This window comes from Ruditapes philippinarum, unplaced genomic scaffold, assembly GCF_026571515.1.
Source record: "Ruditapes philippinarum isolate M1 unplaced genomic scaffold, ASM2657151v2 ctg595_1_1_1_1, whole genome shotgun sequence".
NCBI lineage: Eukaryota > Metazoa > Mollusca > Bivalvia > Venerida > Veneridae > Ruditapes > Ruditapes philippinarum.
The window spans coordinates 41,201-67,733 of NW_026862203.1; the positions used below are offsets into that span (position 1 = coordinate 41,201).

General features: G+C 31.8%; 2 protein-coding genes across 3 annotated transcripts in view; one reads left to right on the top strand and one right to left on the bottom strand.

The window, feature by feature from the left end:
• LOC132718272 (dynein axonemal heavy chain 2-like) overlaps positions 1-22,654 on the top strand; it is a gene marked incomplete at its 5' end in the record, with an annotated part of 63,600 nt that extends 40,946 nt beyond the window's left edge. Inside the window, 23 exon segments of the mRNA XM_060701955.1 lie at positions 1,705-1,846; positions 2,745-3,031; positions 3,697-3,820; positions 4,529-4,695; positions 5,140-5,355; positions 8,699-8,849; positions 9,739-9,888; positions 10,370-10,502; positions 10,938-11,082; positions 11,681-11,880; positions 12,169-12,295; positions 12,681-12,867; positions 13,101-13,306; positions 13,585-13,710; positions 14,205-14,396; positions 15,032-15,223; positions 15,683-15,867; positions 16,171-16,393; positions 18,622-18,738; positions 19,177-19,326; positions 20,094-20,345; positions 20,849-20,999; positions 21,442-22,654. Of these exon segments, the coding sequence (XP_060557938.1) occupies positions 1,705-1,846; positions 2,745-3,031; positions 3,697-3,820; positions 4,529-4,695; positions 5,140-5,355; positions 8,699-8,849; positions 9,739-9,888; positions 10,370-10,502; positions 10,938-11,082; positions 11,681-11,880; positions 12,169-12,295; positions 12,681-12,867; positions 13,101-13,306; positions 13,585-13,710; positions 14,205-14,396; positions 15,032-15,223; positions 15,683-15,867; positions 16,171-16,393; positions 18,622-18,738; positions 19,177-19,326; positions 20,094-20,345; positions 20,849-20,999; positions 21,442-21,596 (3,978 nt within the window).
• A 931-nt stretch (positions 22,655-23,585) lies between these two features.
• The window catches only part of LOC132718268 (probable DNA double-strand break repair Rad50 ATPase), a 76,201-nt gene continuing 73,253 nt past the window's right edge, over positions 23,586-26,533 (bottom strand). For both annotated transcript variants that reach the window (XM_060701944.1, XM_060701945.1), the window contains exon 27: positions 23,586-26,298. In XM_060701944.1, coding sequence (XP_060557927.1) covers positions 26,164-26,298 — 135 coding nt within the window. In that variant the 3' untranslated portion in view covers positions 23,586-26,163. The remainder of the gene's footprint in view (positions 26,299-26,533) is intronic.

Genomic DNA, 26,533 nt, shown 5'->3' on the forward strand with positions numbered 1-26,533 from the left:
TTTTTAAGCCCTAACAGTTCTAATGACTGGCTTATGCCTTGGTACAGACTAGGTCAGCCCAGGCAAGTTGCCTTGTCTAAATATTGTTGCTATAAATTCATTGCAGGAATAAGACATTACATAAATTACTTGTAAGCAGTATAAGTGAAGATTCACATTTTTGGATGATTGCATTACCACTTATCCTTTCTGTTTGTGCTTTATTCACAGATATTTATGGTGTTTTATGCAGCTAACATGATTATTTAACTTTTTTTGTACTTATGTTTTGTTTTTCAGTTTTTAATTCCCTCGTTTTAACTGTTTACTAGTTGATTAAAGTGTCTATTTGATTGTCTGAGACTAACCTTCTCAAAGCTAAGGCAACTATAAACAGGATGTCAAAGTTTAACTACATTTGTAAATCTATCAGAGTGCTTTTATAAGATACTGTAAGCCAATACATTCATCCACTATGTGTGAACTAGTGAATTCAAAACAAAATATTGTGATTTCCTTTATGTTTACATAGTCAAAGAGCCATTGTCCCAATCCCTCGTAGAGACTGTGTCAAATTCATAAGACACCAGTGAAAACTCTGAATTTGTATAACAATTTTTTTTAATAAGAATTGATTTCGGAAAAGTAGATATATTGCTTTAACATAGTTTTGTGCAAGGCTGTTGATCAATTAATTGCCCATTGCTTGGCAAAATGTTAACTTAACAATTTAATTTATAATTGCTTTTTACCACAATGCCTTGTTGTTTTTTTGTTTGTTTTTAATCCAGATCTGGTCCTTATTTGCACAAGCACTCCTAAGTTTTGCTTTATAAATACAGATTTTTTTTTTGTTTCAATTTTCCTGCAGACATTTTATTTATGCTGTTTTGATACTGGGGCCCATGCTTTGTCATCTTTATTTTCTTACATACTTAAAACAGGATGAAAATGATAGCTAAAGTCAATGCATTGTTTTTGCTTATTTGAGCACAAAAATGTTTTAAAATTAAGTCTCAACTCAACATGTACTATAAACTCGTGTACATCAATTTCATCCTATTTTAAGTACAGTCAAAGAGAAACAAGTCAAAAGTTTATTTTCAGACACCATCTTCAAGTTATGCCCACATGCAGATTAATGATAAGATGAAAGAATTTAAATTAAACATAAAGATTATGTCTGAAATCAAAACATTTGATACATTTTTTTTTCTTTGACATTTCTTCTTATTGTTTATTTACTTACATGTATCACAAGTTTCTCAAACCATGGCAGTTAACACTTTCCAATAAACTTTAACTTACCAGAACATAATTTCTGAGAGACATTTTAAAAAAAACCTGATTTGTGAAGAAACAAGAGGAGAGTTTTAACTGTTTGACAATTAGGAAGAAAACTGTGATCTCATTATTTATAATGGCTAACATTTTTGTGGTCTAAATGTAAAAATATTTGTCTACATCTTCAGTTTAAAAATGTTAAAATGTATTGGATAAAGTTCCAAATTTGATCCTATAAATTGATTTTCAGTGATTTCAAATTTTGAAATACTGAGCATAATTTATTTAGATTTGTATATTTTAAGTTGCTGCTTTAAGCCGATATTTAAAAATAATCAAATGAATTCACAGTTCTCTTTCTTAGCTTCACTAACTTTAACCTTGGATCATGTTTGCGGTGATTTTTTTTATACCATCCCTGTTTGTTCCCATTAAAATCAGGCCTTGGAATCTCTTAACAAGAAAGACATGACAGAAATCAAGTCATATGGTCGGCCCCCAGCTTTAGTTGAGAAGGTAATGGAAGCTGTAATGATCTTACGTTGCCAGGAACCAACCTGGATGGAAGCTAAGCGACAACTTGGTACCAGGCTTTTTTCTTTTCTTTTTTCTTTTTTTGTTTTAATGTTGTTTTTTTTTGTTTGTTTGTTTTTTTTCTCGCCATTCATGTTTTTATTTTAGTCTTAATTCATTATTTGATTGCTTTAAGACAATGTTGATTTGAGTTTAAATTCAGTTGCACATATATAATGTATTGTTTGGATTATATATTGTATTGTTCATAGCTAAATTGAAGTAAATTTCAATATCTATTGTAATAAATTTGGTAACACCAGATATTCTACATTATTTGAGGACTATAATAAGGTAATTTTACTTCATAATCATCAGAGCAAATTAGGTTTGACCAAAAAAGGTAACACACTTAATTAGAAGGTTGATTATATTTCTATTTATTTTTCAAATAGTACTTCAGAATATTTTTCTTCATACAAAATTATTAAAAACAGTTTTACTTCATTCTTCGGCCTGTATGATTCAGCATAAATCTCTTCACACTTTTTAAACCAATTATAAAATTCCTCATATTACAAATATAACAAAACAATAACTGTATAGTGAACTTATTAAACCAATTAATAAAACTTAATAAAACTATCAGTAAATGATAATTGATTGATATAATTAACTTTGTGATTTCAGTTCTATTTCATTATGCAGTTTGTTTGATGAGAAACAATAAACTTTTAAAAAAAGGCAGTTTATTTTATTCTTATGAAAAAAGTGAAGTAATGGAATATTTTAGGCTAGATCATATATCAAATACACTGTCATATATTTTATATACTATACAATTTAATGTTAACAACTTGAAATTTATGGTAATAATTTGACAGAATTTACAAATTAAGAAAGATGGCTTAATACAAAATTGATAAATTTGTAAAATGACATGCTAACTATTCATTCTTGTTGAATAGGTGACCAGAATTTCTTGAAGCAGCTGTTTGAATTTGACAAAGACAATATCTCTGATCGAGTACTGAAGAAGATTGGTCAGTATGTAGCTCAGACAGATTTCCAGCCAGAGATTATTGGGCGTGTTTCTCTGGCTGCCAAGTCATTGTGCATGTGGGTACGAGCTATGGAAGTGTATGGACGTATTTACAGAGTTGTAGAACCAAAGAAACAGAGGCTGAATGCCGCAATGAGTCAACTGAAGGAAAAGCAAGACGCTTTAAGTGATGCTAAAGCTAAACTTGCAGAGGTAAAGTGACATGTTTGATTAGTTTGATATAAGTTAAAACAATACTGCAGCCTTGAAAGAGATGTTTTGCTTAAATTTAACTCTTCATACAAAAAGTAACCAATGTAGGGTATCTGAAGTCTTTCGACAGCATTATAACCTTGAAAGCCACAATATGACTTTATAGTGTTGGTGTGATGTAAAACCCAAACTGAATAAAAAAAAAAAAAAAACTCTTTGTATGTTAACAACAACAACAATAACTTTTTCATACCACCAGTATAGTCATTGCTGATATTCCTTAACTTACTATTTTACTGCCCAATATTGTAAGCAGGGGATGTCATGGGTAATAATTCATTATGGTATATTGGGTTAAAAGGACTAAATACATGTACCATAATTTTATAAATAAGTTGATCTAGGTATGATATGACAAATGCTGTTGACATGTTTACATATCTGCCTGTTAACTTAAAGATAGTATGTTCAAGCACTACTCAGGCATCACAACCATGTTTAATCATATGACACTAGCTCCAAATAGTTTGAGGAAACACAACCAAACATGAATAAATTAAGTTGCAAGAACTTGTTTCACATTCAGTCTTAAATAGATATTTTTAACTTATATAAGAACACATTGAGAAAACATTTGAAACAAAAAGAAATTATTTTATGTTTAGGTTGAGGCTAAGATGGCCGAGTTACAGAAGCAGTATCAAGACAAGTTGAACCAGAAGGAAGAACTGAAGAGAAAAGCTGAGCATACAGAGCTTATGTTGGACAGAGCTGCCAAACTTGTCTCAGGTTTGCAGTCCATTTTGTGAAGATTATCTTTAAAATATCATTCATTACTATATGCTTTGTTAAGAGGACAGCCCTGTTAGCTCTGCAGAGAGAAGGGGAGGTGGTGTTTTAATTTTTATCAGATAAGCATTCTTGAGCAAATTGTCATTGATGCTGACACTTTGTGCCACTGTTTAACATACTTTACTATAGAATGTATTCTTCAAAGGATGTTTTTATCTACTTCATTGCTTAGAATTCACTGAATTGCCTATGTCAGCTGCTTTAAGAAAGGCCAGCTTGCAAATCTCTACAGTCTAACCCAATGCTGTAGTGTTTGCTTTAATTTCCCCCTTTTGAAGATTCTGAAATTAACAACGGGAAATTAAAAAGTTATAACTGGGAAATTCAATGATAAAATTTGGTAGCCTGCCAAATAAGGTGTCTGCCTCTCAACCCAGGGATTATGGGTTTGAGCCCATATCAGGTCATGCCCATGTTTCTTCATATGACACCAGTACTGGTCGGTTCCAGGAAGAGGACTCAAAAGTGATTAATATATGTTGCAAGAACTTTTTTCACAATCGCGCTTGAATAAATATGTTTGAACTAAAATTTTGTAGAAAATGAGGTTTTGAAATGCCAGATTTTTAAATATTCAAAAAAATAAAATAAAGTATAGTAATATAAAATGAGATTATGTTATAAGTTTGAATATTGTATAAACAGGATTGGCTGGTGAGAGGATTAGATGGGAGGAGACAGTTAAGGACTTGGAGGAGAGGATGGGATTCCTGATCGGAGATTGTCTCATAGCTGCAGCTTTCATGTCATATATCGGACCTTTCCTGTCCAATTACAGAGATGAGCTTGTACATAAAGTCTGGCTTGCTGAGGTAACGATGAAATTTGTTTTAAGTTTATGTTTAAGATGTTTTAATTGACTTTAGTGGTATGAAGAAAAATGACTGTAAGAAAAAATTGTGCTTTAGCAAGCAATTACATATGCTGCTTGGGTTTATAAAGTGTTAGGTGCTCACTCATACCTGATAATATTATTTCAAGTAGAATTATTCATTTCAGTTTATTCAATCATTTAATTCATGAATGCATATTTTATTTTATTATTTAAATTCAAAATAAAATGTTTTCAAAATTTGATTATTCTACTCCTATATATTATACATGACGTGGTTACCTGTCACATGGACTTTATAGTAACTTTAAACACGAAAAATTGAACAAATTTGTTTATTAGTAACAATTTTGCATCATTGCGTTAACTCTTAAATTTAATTGTATTATGTGACATAAACAGATCAGTGAATGATTTTTTTCAGGTCAAGAAACTTGGTGTCCCATGTGACCCAATGTTTGACTTCTCCAAGTTTATGGCCAAGCCAACAAATGTACGTGATTGGAATATACAAGGGTTGCCTAGCGACAGTTTCTCAACAGAAAATGGTGTCATAGTAACAAGTGCTAGCAGATGGCCGTTGATGGTGGATCCCCAAGGTCAGGCTATCAAGTGGATCAAGAATATGGAGGCTTCAAAGGTAATGATCATATGAATTATAATGTATATACAATGTATTTTATGTAGGGGAGAAAGTATGTTCACAGACAGTGAGACATTCATAGCATGCCATTAATGAAGTAGCCAAATCTTTTATTTTTTATCTTTTTAAGTAAAATTGTTGTCATACTTAAATGAAATCAGTATTTCTTATCATGCATTCTATAATTATATTGCATGTTTTTATTTTTCCATTTTTATCAATATAGAGAAAATATTCAAGATTTTACAGATTTTTTTTCCTATATCTATTTCTCTAGAGAAAACTACATTTGACTTGTTTCTTTTAATTGTTTTTGTATACTGTACATTATATTTTGCTTTTTTTGGGGGTATTTTGTTTAATACATGATAATGGTTTTATGGAATAGCTCCCACCTTGGGATGGAAATCCATTTGATGTAAGACTTGTGTACATAGTACATGTACAATATGAAGTTGTTCACATAATGATTGTTGTATAAACATGTACATTGTTAATTGCTCTATAAGGGGCCGAGTACAATCACATATTTGTGAAGTAAATCAGCACAACATAAATGTTTAAAAGCTTTACGAGTTTAAATTCCATTGTTTGATATGGGTTTTTTTAACCAAATTTACTGGAAATAAGTATTTTGAGAATATGGCATTGTAAAAACATTGAATCCATGGTGATTTTATTGTAATTGTATATATATTGTATCTTGTAACTTAACAAATAAGTAATTTAGGTTGATAGAATAATTATACCCCCGCACAACAAAGTTGTAAGGGGGGTATACTGGAATCAGCTTGTCCGGCTGTCCGTCGGTTTTTAGCTCGACTATACGAAGTATATGGAGAGCTGTCCTACTCGCCCCGGCGTCAGCGTCCGCGTCCGCGTCCAGATTTTAGATTAAAGTTTTGGTGCAGTAAAATATTTTTCACTATAACTTTGTCATTTCTTAAGGTATCAACTTCAAACTTCAAATATATGTTCCTTATCATCAACCACATCTTATGTGACAAGGTTCATAACTCTAGCACCAATATTTTCAGATTTATCTCCCCTTGAACTTAGAATTGTCCTTAAAAAATACTATTTTTTACTGATACTTCTTTATTTCTTAAGGGATCAACCTCATACTTCAAATATATGTACCTTATCATCATCCCCATCTTATGTGACAAGGTTCATAACTCTAGCACCAATATTTTCAGATTTATCTCCCCTTGAACTTAGAATTTTCCTTAAAAAATACTATTTTTTACTGATACTTCTTTATTTCTTGAGGGATCAACCTCATACTTCAAATATATGTACCTTATCATCATCCCCATCTTATGTGACAAGGTTCATAACTCTAGCACCAATATTTTCAGATTTATCTCCCCTTGAACTTAGAATTTTCCGCAAAAAATACTATTTCTTCTTTATTTCTTAAGGTATCAACCTCATACTTCAAATATATTTATGTTATCATCATCCCCATCTTATGTGACAAGGTTCATCACTCTAGCACCAATATTTTCAGATTTATCTCCCTTTGAACTTAGAATTTTCCATACAAAATATTATTTTTTACTCTAACTTATTTATTTCTAAGGGGATCAACTTCATACTTCAAATATATTTACGTTATCATCATCCGCATCTTATGTGACAAGGTTCATAACTCTAGCACCAATATTGCAAGAATTATCTCCCCATAAACTTAGATTAATTTACTAGAAAAATGTTATTTTTTATTTTAACTTTTTAATTTTTAAAGGTATCTACCTCAAACTTCAAATACTTATTCCTTGTCATCAATTACATTTCATGTGACAATGTTCATAACTCTTGAAGCAATATTTACAGATTTATCTGTCTTTGAACTTAAGATTTTCTTTAAGAAATATAATAACTTCTTTATTTTTTAAGGTATCTACTTCAAACTTCAAATATATATTTCTTATCATTACACAAATGTTGTGTGGCAAGATCCATAACTCTAGCATGACTATTTCTAGAATTATTCCCCTTGATCTTGGAATTTATGTTAAAAAATGTTATTTTTTTACTATAACTTAATACATAATTATACATAATTGATTTTTCTTTCATAGTTTGTCCTCCTTACTGCGTCCAGTATTTTATTAGTCGAGCTTCGCTGTCTCCTGTGACAGCTCTTGTTTCTTGTCCGCCCAATAACTTAAGATTCCTTTGACCCACAGTCTTCATATTTGGCATGGAGGTTAGTCATGATTAGTAGATGACCCCTATTGATTTTGAGGTCACCAGGTTAAAGGTCAAGGTCACAGGGGCCTTGACTTCAAAAAGCTTGTCCGCCCAATAACTTAAGATTCCTTTGATCTACAGTCGTCATATTTGGCATGGAGGTTAGTCATGATTAGTAGATGACCCCTATTGATTTTGAGGTCACTGGATCAAAGGTCAAGGTCATAGGGACTTTGACTTCAAAAAGTTTATCCACCCATTAACTTAAGATTCCTTTGACCCACAGTCTTCATATTTGGCATGGATGTTGATCATGACTATAAGGTGACCCCTATTGATTTTGAGGTCACTGGGTCAAAGGTCAAGGTCACAGGGACAGTGACAAAAAAAGCTTTTCTTCTCAATTGCTAAAGAATGTCCTGTCCGCAATGTATTGATTTTGACATTTTCACATTTGAAGCATGTAGAATACATAACATAGCAATGCACTGGCTTAGTAACCTCAGATTTGGCAGGGAGGTTGTCCTTGAGCTCTAAATGGCCACTGTTGATTCTGACAAAGTGGTATGCGGGGGTATTCACGCCATGATAGTGGCAGTTCTAGTTGGAAGTTGTAAAATATATTTCTGAGCATTTCTTGCAATGCAGCCAAAGAAAACCAACAATGTTTTTGTTAATTTATCTCTTTTTTACATATAACAAAGTTCAATCTTGTTTCATCTACCTTATTTAGTGTAATTTGACTTTTATTTGATGTACAAGACTTATCTGCCACATCATGTAAATGTGAGTGCCTTGTGTTAAAAACATAAATTCATGAAACCCAATCATTGGCTTAATATGACTATTTTTCAATAACTTTTTTTTGTTTGATAACTTTTATTCTTAAGCGCTTTATTGAACGATTTACTTGGAGGATATGGACAGGTGTTTTTTTGTTTTGTTTTTTGTTTTTTTGGCAAGCATCTGCCTGTAAATCATCACCTTAGTGCAGTAACAGGTTAACTCCTATTAAATTATATAAGAAGTTAACCAGTTACTGAACTATGGTGATTATATGATTACCGTACCACTGATCTGACTCTAAAACCAACAAATATTTAAAGGACTATTTTTTACGAGTGTATGATTGATGTTACAGGGTTTGAAGGTGATAGATTTACAGCAATCTGATTACATGAGAACATTAGAAGGTGCTATACAGTTTGGTTTACCAGTTTTACTTCAGAATGTACAGGAAAGACTTGACCCCTCTCTTGATCCTGTCCTTAACAAGTCACTTATGAAAATTGGTGAGTGTAAAATTTCATAGAATAAAGTATTTCTCCCCCCAAAGGTTTTGGTAGGTGACATTAGAAAATTTAAAAAAGATACTTAAGAATGTCTTTTCTGCCACTTTCAGCACACCTTTTACCCTTAAACTGCTGGAACTAAGTCATAAGCCTGTTCCACCAGTATACCAAGACGGGAGCTGTAGCCTTACTTGTATTTCATTGAAAAGGTCCTTTTTTCAAATGTTGTCCTAGAGAGAAAGTAAAATATGAAATATATTTTATGTTATATTTTATTTTTCTTGCACTGAAAATTATTCTTATTCTGAAAGAAGTAATGAGAGAAAATTTTTTTAGTAGCCACTTATCAGTAACAGTGTTGCATCTAGGCCGCGCGATTGCGCGATTTGCGCATTTTTTATGAAGATCGCGCATTTTAATGAAGTCAGTGCGCGCCAAGTCGCGCATCTAACTATCTTTTCAACTTAATTCAGTTTATCTTCATCGTATCTTAAACGCTTCAGCCATGTTTGTTTTCACTCGTGGTTATGACTAAAATACGTACTAAATCGCGTGTAGCAGCCGACTAAGTCATCTCGGGTGTGTTTTGTAGTATTCGTCAATATTTTATTTTTTCTACTTCCGTTTTTGAGCGGACGATAGCTGTCAAAAATGCCTGAATGTAAAATAAATGAATTCTATTCGGTATGTCATATTGTAAGGTAAATGTATGTCCCCCAAATTTTTTTCAAATCCCCCACATTTTTCGATTGAGTGGGGGACAATCCCCCATAATTTTGAAATTCTAGATGCAACACTGCAGTTATATGTAGATTGTATATAACTGGTATGAATGCAGTATTCAATTTAAAAATTGAAAACATAAATATAAAATTATTTACATTTAAAGGTGGAGCATACATGATCAGGATTGGTGATAAAGAGATAGAATACAACCCTGAGTTTAGATTCTACATCACAACAAAACTGAGCAATCCTCATTACACACCAGAGATCTCAACAAAAACTACCATTGTCAACTTTGCTGTCAAAGAACAAGGTATGCAAAGTTGTGGATAAAACAGTTTTCCAAAAAGTTGACATAAGATCAAGCTTTTGTCAAAAAAAATTTCACGAATCTGTTTTTAGCTCCACTATTAGAAAAATAGGGGGAGCTGTTGTACTCACCCCAGCATTGGTATCACTGTAGCCGTCATACCGTTATAATGTTTTGTTACTGTCAAGTATAGAGAATTGTCAAGAACACTGTCTTGCGGACAGCTCCTGTGGGTATTACATATATGGTCAAATTTGATTCTAAGAGTTTGTTTGCAGATTTTGTCTTAAAACAACAGTTTGGCTTTTTTACTTGTTCACATACTGTTTTCCAATGTAAAGATTTAAGTTATTGTACACAGAATGTTACAAAAACAGGACCTTGGCATGGTTGGTTCAGAATCGTATGTCTGAATGTTAATTATTAAGAATACTAATTCTTGTTCTTTATTGTATGTAAAGTGACAATTATTATTAATGTTCAGGTTTGGAGGCCCAGTTACTGGGTATTGTTGTAAGAAAGGAGAGGCCAGACCTTGAAGAGAAGAAAGATAGTTTGGTGAGAAGTATTGCTGAGGGTAAAAAGAAACTGGTGGAACTAGAAGATGAAATCTTGAGGTAATTTTGGTTATGAATGTCTTGTGCACTTTCATTGTGATCATCACAAACTTCAGAGTTTATATTCTACAGAGATCTTATTACAAGATTGATAAATATCATTTATCCCAAATTTTTTTTCACTTAAAATGTTTCTGTTATCATATTCTAACAGCACGCTTAGTAAGAAATGAATTCAATGAATTAATTTTTACAAATCATTTTATTGCAATAACATATTTTTGGTGACTTTTTCAATCATACTCAGTATATTACGGATTGAAATGTTTTTCTGTTCAGTTATTCAAGTTTCTGACCTATAAATTATTAATTAGTAACTTCTATGTCCACATATTATTGAAACAATAGTTTAAATATTGAGTATAAAAGTATCTATTCACAGATTAATGAATAAAGAATGCACATATAATTGAGTATATTATTCTGTTTTGACAGATTATTGAATGAGACAAAGGGATCTTTGTTGGATGATGAACAGTTGGTGAACACACTACAGACATCTAAGGTGACATCACAGGAAGTGTCAGAACAACTGCAGGTGTCTGAACAGACAGAAGTCAAAATTGATGCAGCCAGAGAGGTACACTTGATACATCTACATATAGATAAAAAAAATGCCTGCTCACAATTGCATAAACCAATTGATTTCAGAAACAAAAATGTTGGCAAAAATATAAAAAACAAATGTTAAATTTTGGATGGTTTGCTCTCTTCTAACCTGTGAAAATTATTTCGATATAAGAGTGTCTGTGTAAGATATTTCTATAACCTTAAATACAAAAGAGAGACACTTCATGTAAAGCAAACAGACTTGTTTGTCTATATTGATAAAGGACATAACAAATATCTTCAAACGCCTTTATTAAAGGAGCCTTACACATTTGGTTTCCTTCCATGTGGGCCCCAACTGATGTATACAACATAATTGCAATATATAAACAGTTTACATGTACACAACATAAACACAACATATATACACAAATGTCATATTATAATAGATCAATTATAGTGAAATAATGAGTAATCAAGCAAAAAATGATATGATTGTACAACAACAGAAAAAGTGCAGTATGTATAGGTAGGCAAACAAATTATTTGAAAGCACTTGTTTTTAAAAATCCTTAATACTGAAAGTAGTAGCTATGATACATATTTATTTTAAATGTTGTGTATTACAGGGTTACAGACCGGCTGCTGAAAGGGCATCTATTTTGTTCTTTGTTCTCAATGACATGGGTAGAATAGACCCTATGTACCAGTTCTCCCTGGACTCCTACATTGATCTTTTCACCATGTCAATCGACAAGTCACAGAGAAGTGCCAAACTTGAGGAGAGAATCCAACACATGAACGAGTATCACACCTATGCTGTATACAGGTAAATATTGGTATTTTTCTTAATTGCAAAATTTGTTAGGGCGTCCCTGGTCATGTGGCTTCTGTACAAGATGTGTGCTTACTTTCCACTTACATTATATGAAGTATATAAAACATATACTTTTATGGAGAAAATGAAGGTAGTAAAAATTGTAATGAATTTTATTTCAACCTCAAACCAATAAAAAAATACCACACAAATTAGTAAATCTGGCATGAGACAAATCATTATTACAGATAGATTGAGCATTTACACAGTCATGTGACTTTGATATATTGTGTATTTCAGGTTTACTTGCCGAGGTCTTTTTGAGAGACACAAGCTTTTGTTCTCCTTCCAAATGTGTGCCAAGATTCTAGAGCATGCTGGTAAACTTAACATGGATGAATACAACTTCTTCCTTAGAGGGGGTGTGGTAAGTTCAATGTTTTATAATTATGGCAAAATTACTTTAATAAAAATTATTCAAAAAAAGTTGTTAAAAATAAGCATCTGTGGCTGAATAGAAAGTAGTTTTTGATATCAAAAAAACCTAGCAAAATAGTTTCTGAAATAATATTTCAAAATGTAGGGTTTGACAATAAAAAGGTGCTGCTTGCAAGTAATCAACACTTGTTAAAATTTTATGATCTTCATACAGTTGTCATAAGTGATAGATCTTAAGTTACAGGTTTTGTTAGTCATAAGAAGTTGTAAAATATATATTTACACCAGCTCAGGATAGGTGTATTATAGTAACACCGGTAGCATACTTATTCACTTAATGAACATTGTTAAATCATTGTTACTATATATAACAGGTGTTAGACAGGGAGAACCAGATGGACAACCCTTGTTCTGGTTGGTTATCTGATGTGGCCTGGGACAATATTACTGAGCTCGAGAAATTGACAAACTTCCACGGAATTATCACAGCATTTGAACAATACCCAAGAGACTGGAATATCTGGTATACAGCCAATGAACCGGAAAATACCGGCTTACCTGGTATGAATTAGCTTCTTTATTAAGAACCAAACTCAGGCCATTTTCCCATTTTTCATGTTTTTGAAATCAAGAAAATCTAATGTAAAAAGTTTGAAGTTTTTATGCACCATTTTATTAACACTTTAAAAAAGTTCACCTTAGTTTAAAAAAAAAGAATTATCAATCTGTATATTTTGTAATCTATGATAAAAACAGATGAAAATGTGTGATTATACTGTGTTAACTTATTTTAGGTGAATGGGACAATGCCTGTAACGAGCTACAGAAAATGTTGATAATTCGTTCATTACGTCCAGACAGAGTGTCATTCTGTGCAACTTCTTTTATTACCAACAATCTGGGATCCAAGTTTGTGGAACCCCCAGTGCTTGACATGCAGCACGTGGTACAAGATTCCTCAACAAAAACTCCACTCATCTTTGTACTCTCACCTGGTGTCGTAAGTTACTTTGTCTCTTTACATTGTGGGTATTGTCTGGTTTACAACTTTGAGATTGAAATTTGATTTGATTAACCTGTAAAAGCTTGTTTTATATTTAGTTGAAACACCACAGGTGTTCCTCAATTTAAAACTGGCACATAAAGACAATTGACAACTTTTGAAGCTCAAAATTCATTATTTAATTTGATCATTGTGTCTAAATGACTCAAAAATCGAAGCCAAACAAATTATCAATAAAACCATTATTATATTTTCCTAAATTATTTATTTTACAGGATCCAACCAGTGCCCTTCTCCAACTGGCAGAACAGAGTGGTATGGCCCAGAGGTTCCATGCCCTGTCTCTAGGTCAAGGTCAGGCTCCAATAGCAACCAGAATGATCAAAGAGGGTGTCAGAGAGGTATCTATGATGTTTGTATATTAGTTATTTAGGTCAAATTCAAGAGTCTAGAATTGAATTTAAATCTAGAGTATCTGTGGGATGTCATAATGGCTTGATTTTTTTAACCATTGTAAGTGTAAAATAATAGAATGTTACATAACCTTACTAAAAATATTTTTTAAGAGTCATGGCATATGTTTAAAATTTTGAAAGACCTCTGTAAGACAGCAGCAACTCACTTGGGAAGAAAATAACACTGGGCATATCTAATAAACAACCTTATAAACAACTATTGGTTAAGTGATTAATATAAAGGTTGTAAATTGTTCATCTAATATAAATTGAAATGGTGATTTTAAGTTCATTTAAGCTACTTTTGGATTCGCTTCCTGGATAGACCACTTGGCTTCATTTTCAGTTTTCCAATAATTTATACTTAAAATTTAACATATGTTTTATATCAAATTTTATAGAAATCTATAAGCATACATGAGATGTTCCTTTCATTTTAGGGTAACTGGGTGTTCTTGGCCAACTGTCATTTATCATTGAGTTGGATGCCTCAGTTAGACAAGCTTGTAGAACAGTTACAGGTAGAGGAGCCTCATCCCGAGTTCAGACTGTGGCTTAGTTCCAGTCCTCACCCAGAATTCCCTATAGCCATTCTACAGACTGGTATTAAAATGACTACAGAACCTCCAAAGGTATAGACTGTGTTACAGATTTAACTTTCAATACATATAATTTATATATCATAAAATCTGCTAGTGAAGTACATAAATCTTCTAAATGTTTAGTAGAAAGTGTAGAATTGGCCAATGAAATACGTTTATTTTATAAAATTGTGGTAGAGGTCGTAGTATCTGCCTCTGATATGTGTTAAATTACAAAGTTTATTTTTTCCAGTTGGTAAAAGGAAGGTCAATTTGAAATATTTCAAGAATTTTACTCAGATATAATCATAGGTTTACTTTCAGAAACTAGATGCCCAGTATGCATCAAAATGTTCTCTACCATAAACTTTTAGCGTTCTAAATTTGTGTAGTGGATTAGTCCAGCTTTGAAATTTTAAAAAAAAAAAAAAGTATTTTCAAAGTTTAAGGAAATGCAATGTTTAAAGTACAAAATCTTAGCTGCCAACAGTTTTAAGCCTGGTCAAACTGCATGGATGTGCAGGCAGACGACTCTGCACTTGATACTGAGGTAATGAGTTAAAGCTAGAAAAGGGCATTTGATCTTTACAGTGCGAGTGTCTGTTTTGCTTCAAACAGAACAAATATACATGGTTAAACTAGATCGTTGATTTTAATTTTAAAAAAATGTTTTATTTTGATTTCAGGGTTTGAAAGCCAACTTGAAACGTTTATATAACCTGGTAACAGAACAACAATTTAGTCGGTGCCATAAACAAGACAAATACAAGAAACTGTTATTCTGTCTATGTTATTTCCACTCTGTACTCCTAGAAAGAAAGAAATTCTTAATGCTTGGCTGGAACATCGCTTATGAGTTTAATGACTCCGATTTTGAGGTAATGGTGTTTTTATTAGTCATTTTTTTTTTAAAGATTTTAATTCTAAAAATTTGAATTGGGTTTAAACAGTAGAATGTTATTTTCTCTCATGTGTATTTCAAAATATATACAGTGCAAATCATGCAGGCTGAAACTGTTTTAAACAAATTTTTTAGAACAGGAGTATATAATTTGTTTGAAAACTGAAAGTTTTAGTATGCAGATGCTGAATAGCTAAATGGCTGAAACATGGAATTATTGACTTAATGTACATAGTACAAAGTTTTTTTTCTTAAATTTTTCTCAATCGTCTTAACAGGTCACTTGAGGCCTGAAAAAGTTTTTAATATAATTTTTTTTTTATATAAGATGTTCTCAACTAATATCAGGGGAATTATTCATGAAATTATGGAAAACTTGGCATTTTTTATTTTTGAAAATAATTACAATTCAATAAAATGTGAACATTTTTTTCAGGTATCTGAGAATTTATTGAGTATTTACCTAGATGATTATGATGAAACTCCATGGGAGGCCTTAAAATACTTGGTGGCCGGAATAAACTACGGAGGTCATGTGACAGATGATTGGGACAGAAGACTTCTAATGACATATATCTCTGATTACTTTAATGACAATTCCATCAACACGCCATTCTTCAAGTAAGTTATGAAATAAAATTAACATATCTTTATGAAATACAGTATACAATGTACATGCTTTCTTTTGTTACAGTTATGAATTTTAGTAAAATCTACTTGTTGCCTTTCTTTTTGGTTAGTTATGACATAAATCGTGTATAAATGGTTGAGTTGGGAATGAAACAAGATTTTTGTTTCTATAATGGGTCGAATTGTTTTAAATCATTTAGAAATATGTAAAAGACAGAGCAAATGTATATGTAGAAAATACATTTATTATTTAAATAATAAGCATTAATGATTATTAATTATTTTTACCTACAGAGTCTCCATTCTACCTACATATTATGTACCAAAAGATGGACCATTATCTTCATATAAAGAATATGTTAGCATGTTACCCAACATTGACCACCCAGAGGCGTTCGGTCAACATCCAAATGCTGACATCCAGTCACAGATTCAGGAGACGAGACTGATGTTTGATACCCTACTCTCACTTCAACCACAGATCAGCTCAACTGGTGGAGAGTCCAGGGAAGACAAGGTATAATTTGTGGTATTGATTGTAAAATCAAAGTGCTGCAGCACTGAATGCGACGGACATGCAACCGGAGAGACATTAATTAAGGCTTCTTTTAGAAAAACAAACAAAAACAAAACACAAAATATATAACAGAGAAAATTTGTTCCATACAAGTTCGAGATTTGTAGAGCAATATATTTTGTGTCCCAAATTGATATAATTCAGATTTTCTACTTTCAAGCACTTAAATACAGAATGAAATTTATGCCTAAAAACTCTGGTCAAACTTGTAAATCAGTGTCCTTATCGATTTATTCTAAGAAATGATATGTAAATAGAAAAAAAACTATCAACGAAATATTTCTAGAATAAATCCAGGCAAATAAACTTCAAACATAATACATTATACATTTGAGAATGCTATTTAGAATTGCTTCATGTTATATCATAGTGGGCATACAGACAATAAAATATAAGTCATTTGTATTTTTATTTCTCTTGGATATGTCTCATTAAAAAAAAAATGGTTAAAATCATCAGCAATTAATAGTGTATTTCATAGATTTTTTTTATTTACAAGGTAAAGATGTAGAGGCCAGAGCACATCGTTTTTATTTTAATTTAAATGTCACTTAAGCACTACAGTGTTTAGTTGTCCTTTTCAACTTCACACTATATTCCATTTTCAACTTGTTTGCTTCTTACAATTGTATAGCATTTCTAAAAGTATTGCATTACAATCCGCTGGTTTATTAATTACATGTTTAATGTGTACTTCCTATAATCGCCTGTCCAAAAATCAGAACAGGTGAAGCAGAATCTATTTTTAGAATAGCGAAGGTTAACTCATATCATGACCTAGTAAAATATGTAAACAAACCACAAAAATCGGAAGTAGAACTGATATTATAACTTCCTTACCATGAAAGACTACATGGCGGTAAAGTGTCTTACATGCATTTTCAAAAATAGATATTTATACTAGCCATTGTACTGTATCTAATATATTAATAACTGCTGAATATTCAGCTAAACCCGCGGTATGAGTCACGAAAATAGTTCTTCTTTTATTAATGCGCGAGTTATCCTAGAGTCACGAAAAACTTTTGATTTGTTAATAATAAGGTTTTGTATAATGTAGAAATATTTATTTCCTACTAATAATGTCTTGGAACTCAGAGGTTACACCTTTATTGAAGTATAATTTGCTGTCCTACTTTTTCGACAGCGGTAAATTGTTTCAGCAGTAATTTGCATATTGCGCAATAATACTACGGGACTACAACGTTTTTATCAATAATATACGTTCATATTTTAACTTGGATAACTTAATTTGAAATTTAAAAGGCTAAATATGGAAGACATTAAGATATCCAGACAAAGTATGGGAGTTTTGAAGGATCAAATTCATGTACTATTTCTTGGGCTGTTAATTGGTTTAGGACACATTGCGCGAGTGTAGCCAACGAAATCCCATGTGTAGATGACTTAGCTCTGAACGCGCCTGAGGGCGCGTCCGTCGCAAAAATGTGGTATTTTTGGTTGAAAAAATCTGGAAATCTTAATCATGACAAAATTACATGAAAATTGCAGTCTCAGTTTGATTGAGTCTGTACATGAGTATAATGAAAAAGTGTAGCATCCCTCATGCCCCCTAGCACCAGCTTGAGCGGTACACAAGTTTCAACACTTAAAACTGTTGGAATCAATGATTCCTGACCAGAAAGCCCAGGATTGACAACCTGTTTTTTCATTGCTTGTCATATAAGAGATTACTTCATCTGTGTAAGACACAAAAAAGTGATAACCGTCTTTAGAATTTATATTATAGCTTGCCCTCAAGAATCATGTTTATTGCCGTATCACGAAAATTTGAGTGTACAAATGAAATGATTAAACTTAGCTTTTAGACTGGAACTTGGTAGCAATATGATGATTAAAAACATTAAACAATGTCATACAATGTATTATGCAGAGGATATTTGAAAATGTCACTTGAATTATAAATATGTATCTATATTTTGAACTATGAATACATTTTTCTTAAGTTTGATTTTCTTATTGTCTTCTTTTTTCTTTTGTGCAAAGTCAAGGCTTTGAAAGTTTAAAACATGCATTTCCAATGAAAAAAAATGTAATTCTACTTTTTTTTGTAACAGAAGGCAAGTGAGCAGTGCAATATATGGTTAAGTTTTTCTTAACTTTCTAAGTTCTATAAAAGGTCATGTTTTGATTACATATATTTACAGGTGTTGGAGTTATCAGCAAACATTTATAAACAGATTCCTGAGAATATAGACTATGACAATACAGTGAAGATATTGTCTGTAGATCCATCACCAATAAATGTAGTACTTCTACAGGAGGTAAGTAATATGTCCTAATCACTATCACCTTACATGATGATTTTATAGAGGATATTTGTTTGGTTTTAGTGAAAGTGAAATGTATCTAACTTTTGAAACAAGATATGCCAAAATTCTTTTGGGCATATGAAAAGCGTAATACTTTCAAGAGCACGATGTGCAGAGCAAATATGAAAATATCACTGTATTTAGTGAATTTCTTAGATATATGTTGGAGTTATTGTACGTTTTGAATTTGCAGAGCAAATATTAAATTTCTCACTTATAAAGCAATGTATACATGAAGTCCATATTTACTTGAGAAGAAATTTAATTCTTTTTATCTTCTGCTATTATTCTATCTTTCATCGAAAAACTGGTACAGTGTTGTAATTTTATTTTTTTATTATCACCAAATTAATATCTGGTATTGAAGATGTATTTTTGTTTTTGTTACAGATTCAGCGTTACAATCTATTATTGAACGAGATCCGTAAATCTCTGACAGATCTCGAGATGGGTATCCAGGGAATGGTTGTCATGACAGTGGAGTTAGAGAGTATATTCCTCTGTATCTTTGATGGTAGAGTTCCACCTTCATGGCTTAAGGTAAGATATAGAGATAATACTATTTAAACTTTGAAAATGTCATCCTGTATTTATAGGATTGTCCGTTATCAATTTTGATCAAGATGAAAATGTGAAGTTAGTCAGCCAACGTTACAGAGCTTGGCCAGACTGCACAGATTTACAGGCTGGCCTGGCTCTATACTGATGGCAAAGGCTTAACACCTTCTGTTCCTGGGAAGGACTTGAAACAATCAAAATTGATTATAGGCATCTTAATATCACAATTATTAAGCTCAGCGGCAGAAGTCCCCGAAACCTCTGTCTTGTTTCTCTAAAACAAACATAAAAAATCAATGTTTTGATAAAGTATGCGTCCACGTCACTACAAATTTAATTGTTTTTGGAATATGATGTTATTTCAGTAAACATACTTATTTCCTTTACTTTTTAATTAAATAAACAACAATAAACATAATATTATTCTAACATATCATGCAGATATTCAGAAATAAAAGATTAGTGCAAGAAGCCATAACAGTGTATGTGAAATATGTACAAAATTGAACTTTTCACTGCATGTGCCAATTTTGTATTTAGCTAATTAGGATGGATACTTTTTAATTAAGAAGTGTGGAACACTATGCCACAAGTATTCATGAAGTGGGGCTACACTCTACTGTTTGTTGCTTAATGTTATCGCTTCAGTATCAAAAGTCCTTTTAATTAAAATGTATGATTCCATGGATAGCAATGAGTTTAAATTAGTCAGCAATAAGTTTCAATTTTAAATTTACACTTTATAACAGGCCTACCCATCAATGAAACCTCTGGCAGCTTGGACTCGTGACTTAGTACTCCGTGTAGATCAACTTGAGAAATGGGCTACAACTGCTCATCCACCAACCATTTTCTGGATGTCTGGTTTCACATTCCCAACTGGGTTCCTGACTGCTGTCCTGCAGACATCAGCAAGATTGAACAGCGTGTCAGTCGACAGTTTGTCGTGGGAGTTTAATGTAATGACAGTTGATGATTCGAATATAACTGGACCCCCTAAGGTATGGGTTTTTTTTATTTCACAAAATGTTTTTTAATTAAAAAAAAACAACAACTTTGAAATGGAGGCAGTACCATTTTTGGTTTGGAAACCATCATAGAGGATAGCTATGAAATAGATAGATGAATCATGTATGTAGAGTTACCTGCCTTATTGATTTTACTCATAGGTGACTATAGATTTTTCTTCCTAATTTTTTTTTTTCAATAGAATATTGCTATTAAACAAATGTTATGTACAGTACCCTATGCTTAGTCAATTTGATGAAACATTTCTTTCAGTTACTGTTATTTCATACAGACTTTAACCCCAGACAGTTGTAACTGTCCTCCTGTTAACTTACAATCTTCTGATGCAGGACCTAAAAACCAAGGAAATGGATTGGGAAGATTGCTGGATTTGTTAGTATATCAGTCTGTATAAAATGACAACTTGTGTGATAATTTATATGTAATGATGATAAAATTTAGATGTGATAAGTAACATGTTCACTATTTGTTGTAGGATGGTGTATATATCAAGGGATTGTACCTACAAGGTGCAGGTTGGGACAAGAAGAATCAGTGTCTAATTGAGGCTATACCCATGCAACTTGTATGTCAGATACCTACGATCCATTTCAAACCTGTAGAAAACAAGAAGAAAGTCACAAAAGGTATGTAGACTGTCTGTTTTTTTGTTTATAATATTTATAAGTATAATGAAAATGATGAAAAATATTTTGTGGATCTACTGTGTGAATCAAAATCCAAAATGTTGAATTTAACACATGAACATACACACAATTTTGTTTATTAAAAATTGAATGAAAATCAGTGTTTAGTTTAGTTTTCTGGAAAGATTGTTGGTTTTTTCTAGATACCTGTGCTTGCTTGTTTTGTTTCCTTCTAATGCTTACAGTTTAAAATGTGCCCGGTGTACTGTGTTTGTGTGATGATTTTAAAAAAAGGAGAAGATACCATAAGCTTGTTACTTGCAAAAAAAACTTTTTTTGTTTAATTTAAATTTTTTATCTGTTTAATAACTACATCTATGAATCTGGCAGGTAAAAAAAGGTTTATTTAGTTTTAGTTATTACTTAAATCTGTGTTTTTCAGGTATATACACATGTCCATGTTACTATTTCCCGAACCGTACCGGAAGTATGGGCAGACCTTCGTTTATTGTTGCTGTTGAGTTAAAGAGTGGCGAGAAATCTGCAGACCACTGGGCAAAGAGAGGAACTGCCATTCTTATGAGCTTAGACTATTAATCATGTGTGAAAAATGTGAAATGTTTTCAAACAATATGTGAAAAATGTGAATCTGAAATGTGAAAAAAAATAAGGGAAAACAAAATGTGGAAAAAAATTGAAACAATATATGAAAAAAGTGAATCTAACTGTCAAAACTGTCAAACAAATGTGAAAAAATGACCTAAGATGCAAAATGATAAAAGATAAAAAAAAATGTTATATTAAATGTGTGATATAGTAGAATGCTAAACAAAATAAGAATACTTGCATAAGGTTTAACAGTGAATCAAAACTGCTTGTCAGAAAATGTGAAAAGTGAATAAGACACATGGTCCAATGTGAATCTGAAATTATTTTGATATGACATTAGTGTATTAATATGATCTGACATTTGGTGTTGATATTTTTTTGTTCATTTAAATCCTTCATTTGTTTTTCTGTTCTTAGCACACAATCGAATAAATAAGAAGTATTTATTTGTATAAGTATTCAGTATTATTTGAGAATTTGCATTCCATTCTTAAAATATCTTCCGCCCATTTTTTTATATGGTACTTATTTACATGTTATAAAATGTTTTATACTTTTACTGAATAAGTGTAAAGTATTGAGATCTCTATATGAAAAGTGCATTTTTTATTGCATGTTATTTATTTGTTTACATTGTTAAAGCTTTAAAAAAAATTTATTGCATTTCCGTCCAGCAATAATTATATAAAATTTATTCCATTATATCTGTGATGATGAACATTCCAAACATTTTCCTTTATGATGTATTAAAATGTTACTTTTCTAATACAAAATATATGTATACATGTACATGACAATAGAGACAGCGTCCCATTATAACAATTACGGTATCTTAGATATTAAGTATATATATTATAAGGACATATATTCTTAATTGAAAATTTCAATTATGTGAAAGGTTTTCTTTTACATGTATGTAATTAAAATCACCTGTGAAACATAAACAATAATCAAAGGAGATAGAATATAAAATTACATGTTTTATTATAGGAGGATAATTGTTAAATTGTTGATGAAAAATTAAAAAATAAATTAATTAAATACCATCAAAAAATGTTTAGATTTTTATTATTGCAGTAAAGTGGAAATTGAAAGCTGTTGTATAAGCCAATCCCTGAAGGAGTTAGACCAATGGGTGGGTGATTGTAGGCTCTAGAAAGAGTATTTTTAATAAAATACATAAAGTTTAGAATAGGATATAAGCAGAAGAAATAGTGAGGGCTTGAGCCAATGCCATGCAGGCATTTTGCAGGTCAGTCATATTCCTGAAAGTGGGTGCCTATAAGCTATTGCAAGAACCAATGCAGAACAAAAAAAATCATGCCAATGGGTAGATGTCAAGGGTATTTTTGCACAAAAAGTAGTATTACGATTTTAGCTCAGTAAAATTGAACCAATGGGCGACTGGGCTCAGGAAAAGGGTGTTGATGTACCAAATTGTACAGTATTTGTGTACTACATTTCTTCAGCCAGCACTATGCTCCTTATATAACAATAGAGGGGGGCCTCAAAGGTATTGCTTTTTGTGACTGTTTTTGGTGGTGGTGTTTGTAGTTTTCACAGCAGTAAGCCATATTAAAATACCAGAGCACAGTTCAGCCACCGCATTCTTGGACAAGCAGTCTACCAGTTCTAGTTGCCTTCACTTTCGCAAGGAACTGAAACTTCTGTACATACCAGAGCAGAGGTACAGTGCAAATGACCATAGAAAAGATTTCATGATCAATCACAACGAAAGTGACCTGCAACGTCATGGAATTGAACCCATCAGTCCAATGCTCTACCTATTGAGCCAACGGAACGACTTTGATTGTTTCTTGGGGCCCAGTATCATAACAATATTGCTGTGATAAAGGACAGCCTCTAGGCTATTATTTTAGCCAATGCACCACAAAATCATCCATCATAGAAAAGATGATAGGGAACTCCAGTATATAAAATTTCTCTGTCAAATACAAATTAAGAATCAAAACAAAATCAATAATAATGGATCATTTATTTTCGAATTACTTGGAAACATAACAAAACATTATACAAAAGTATTTCAATTTTAGTACAAAATTTTCATAATATATTAGACACCATGAAAGTCTTGGTTTCCATGTATACACTGGTTACTAGGATACAATTTCATGTTTTGTTATCTTGAGAAAATTTGGCATTTTTCGTTGGTATAACACTTCAAAATAAAGTCACATAGTGGCAAAAAAGAAAGGATTCTATGTGTTAAAACATTGAATTCTATGCCCAATAAACATTTGATGACACAAAGAGACTAAATTGGAAGAACTAAAACATACAACTTATTGAAAACGACATTAAAAAATTAAAAATTTGAGTTCAGCATATAAGCTTAACCATTATACTGAAGTCAGAAATTCATCAGAACTAATGGTACATGTATAGGTTTGCATCAAATTTTACCCAATGTGGGGCTTTTCCTGTGTGGGAAAGTAACTGTTGTCAACAAACAGTGGAAAACACACATATCGTCACCTTAGTGCAATAACTGGTTAGCACCTATTAAATCCAGACAGACTTAACCCGTTACTGCACTAAGGTGATGATATATGATTTCAAAGAATCGAAAAACACAATGGTCGATGCTGTGTCATCTCTCTATGGGGCCCCATAGGGGAGTAACGTGGGAGACGAAATTGACCTAACATTACAATTTAGCTCTAACCCAGTTAATCTCAGTGTATACATAGTACCAGTAATTTCTACATTGAACTACTGTGTAAATAGACACGGTGATTTAGTCGACTAGAATTATCACAGACAAATAAAGACAAATATAACAAATAAATAAATTCTGAATTTGTAAAAAAAACAACAAATAATAAATATAAGCATTATATAAGAGAATAGTATGATAAAATTGTGTAGTTACAATCTATGTCACTCTGTTAAATATGACAGAAAAATGTATACATGTATCATCATATAACTGTCTTACATAATTTATGACATTTAATCAAATTTAAATAATGCTATTAGGCTATAATTGTTCAATAATAAAGAATTATTTTTATGAGCCGCGACATTACAAAACCATCATAGTGCGTTTGCGACCAGCATGGATCCAGACCAGCCTGCGCATCCGTGCAGTCTGATCAGGAGCCATGCTGTTCCGGTTTGTAGGCAAACAGCATGGATCCTGATCAGACTGCGCAGAAAGACAGCTACAAAAAAGTATTTAATTTAACATAGATAGCCTCCCTTAGATCAGAGTCAATAGATAGTACAAGGGAGACAAATATAATTATGGCAGGAAATTACAGAAATAGCCTCCCTTATTAGGAATAATATATAAAATAGTTACTTAGCACTTCTTTCTGTACAAATATATAAACAGGGTTGATTGCAAAAGCATAAATTTAGCTGAAAATACTAACTTTTTTAGAGTATCAGTTGTTAAGAACAGACACAATAACATGTATTATTAAGACAAAAATGTTAAAACTTTCAGCCACAAATCTATAAACAAGTATACATGTAGTTTTAGGCCTTGACACAATACTAAGAAATATCTTCTAATTAAAGACCTCTTGAAAATAACTAAATTCACTGAAATAACTGATGTTCTTAAATCAAAGTAACCAAAAATATTAAACACTCTTTACAATATTTCTGTTATTTACATGTACATGTGATGGTTTAGCATTAAAAAGGACCGCAACACCAGCAAGAAGACACTATATTTAATGTTTTTAGAATTAAAAAGGGCCTGAACTCTTGCAATAACATGCATTCTTTTTTTAGAACCAAAAAGGCTCTGAACTCTTGCAAGAATATAATCTTTTTTTAGAACCAGAAAGGGTCTGAACTCTTGCAAGAACATATATGTTACGGACTTAGACCTAAAATGGGTATGAAATCTTGCAATAACATATATTTAATGGTTTAAGACCTAAGAAGGACCTGAAATCTTGCAATAATATATTTATTGGTTTAAGACCTAACATGGGCCCGAAATCTTGCAACAACATGTTCAAAGGTATTAAAATTTAAAATACCAATATCACTTCATAGCAGCAATACACAAACAGCATACTGCAATATTATTTAATGAAAACATACAATGTAAAATTAATGCTTAATAAAAATCAGACCATAATTTTTACATTAACTGTTAAAAATTTATGCAAAATCTTCATAAATATGAAAAAAAGTTTTTCAGAAATTTCTAAAATTCAATAACCTTCTAAACAGCATTAGTTATTTTAAGGGGAAACAACTGTGCACATATTTTTTGCATTTAAAATATAAAATAAACAAAATTTCATCAATACAGATGGGTATGTTGGCAAAATAACACAGAATATGGCCACAGTTGCTCGAACAAGTCAATGATCAACTTCACAAAATTTCAAAATTCAAATCATTTTAATCCACTTCTTGGGTCACTTTTGCCAAAAACTGTGCAATAACCCAAAAAGCACTGCATATTTCCTTTCACAAAAAGAAAAGAAAAATAATTTGAAGTAACACTCTATCTAGAGTGCACTCTATCTGTATAGACAATGTTAGCCTCATGTTGGATTTAATTTAATTAAAAGGGGTTGAAAGTTTTTATGGCTGGTAGAGTGACAGATTTCTCTGACTTCATCTGTTGAGGGACCTTCTTCTGAGCTGCTTGAGTGATTAGAGAATCTACATGTGCACTTCTACGTGGAGATTTGGCATCCTGAAACACAAAAACGAAAAAAGGATCTATATATCAAACATGTGCTAATATATTTTTTGGGCAAACCTACAAACTTGTATTCTTTCACTCAAAGATATCATGGCAAAGTGTTTGAGGTTGGTGACTAGTTTTGACATTCGCTGCTATAGGCTCATTGTCCACTTCAAGCATTTGAACTTCCAAGTATTAGACAGGATGTTTTATCGCTATAATGTAACTTGTTCTATCACTATTT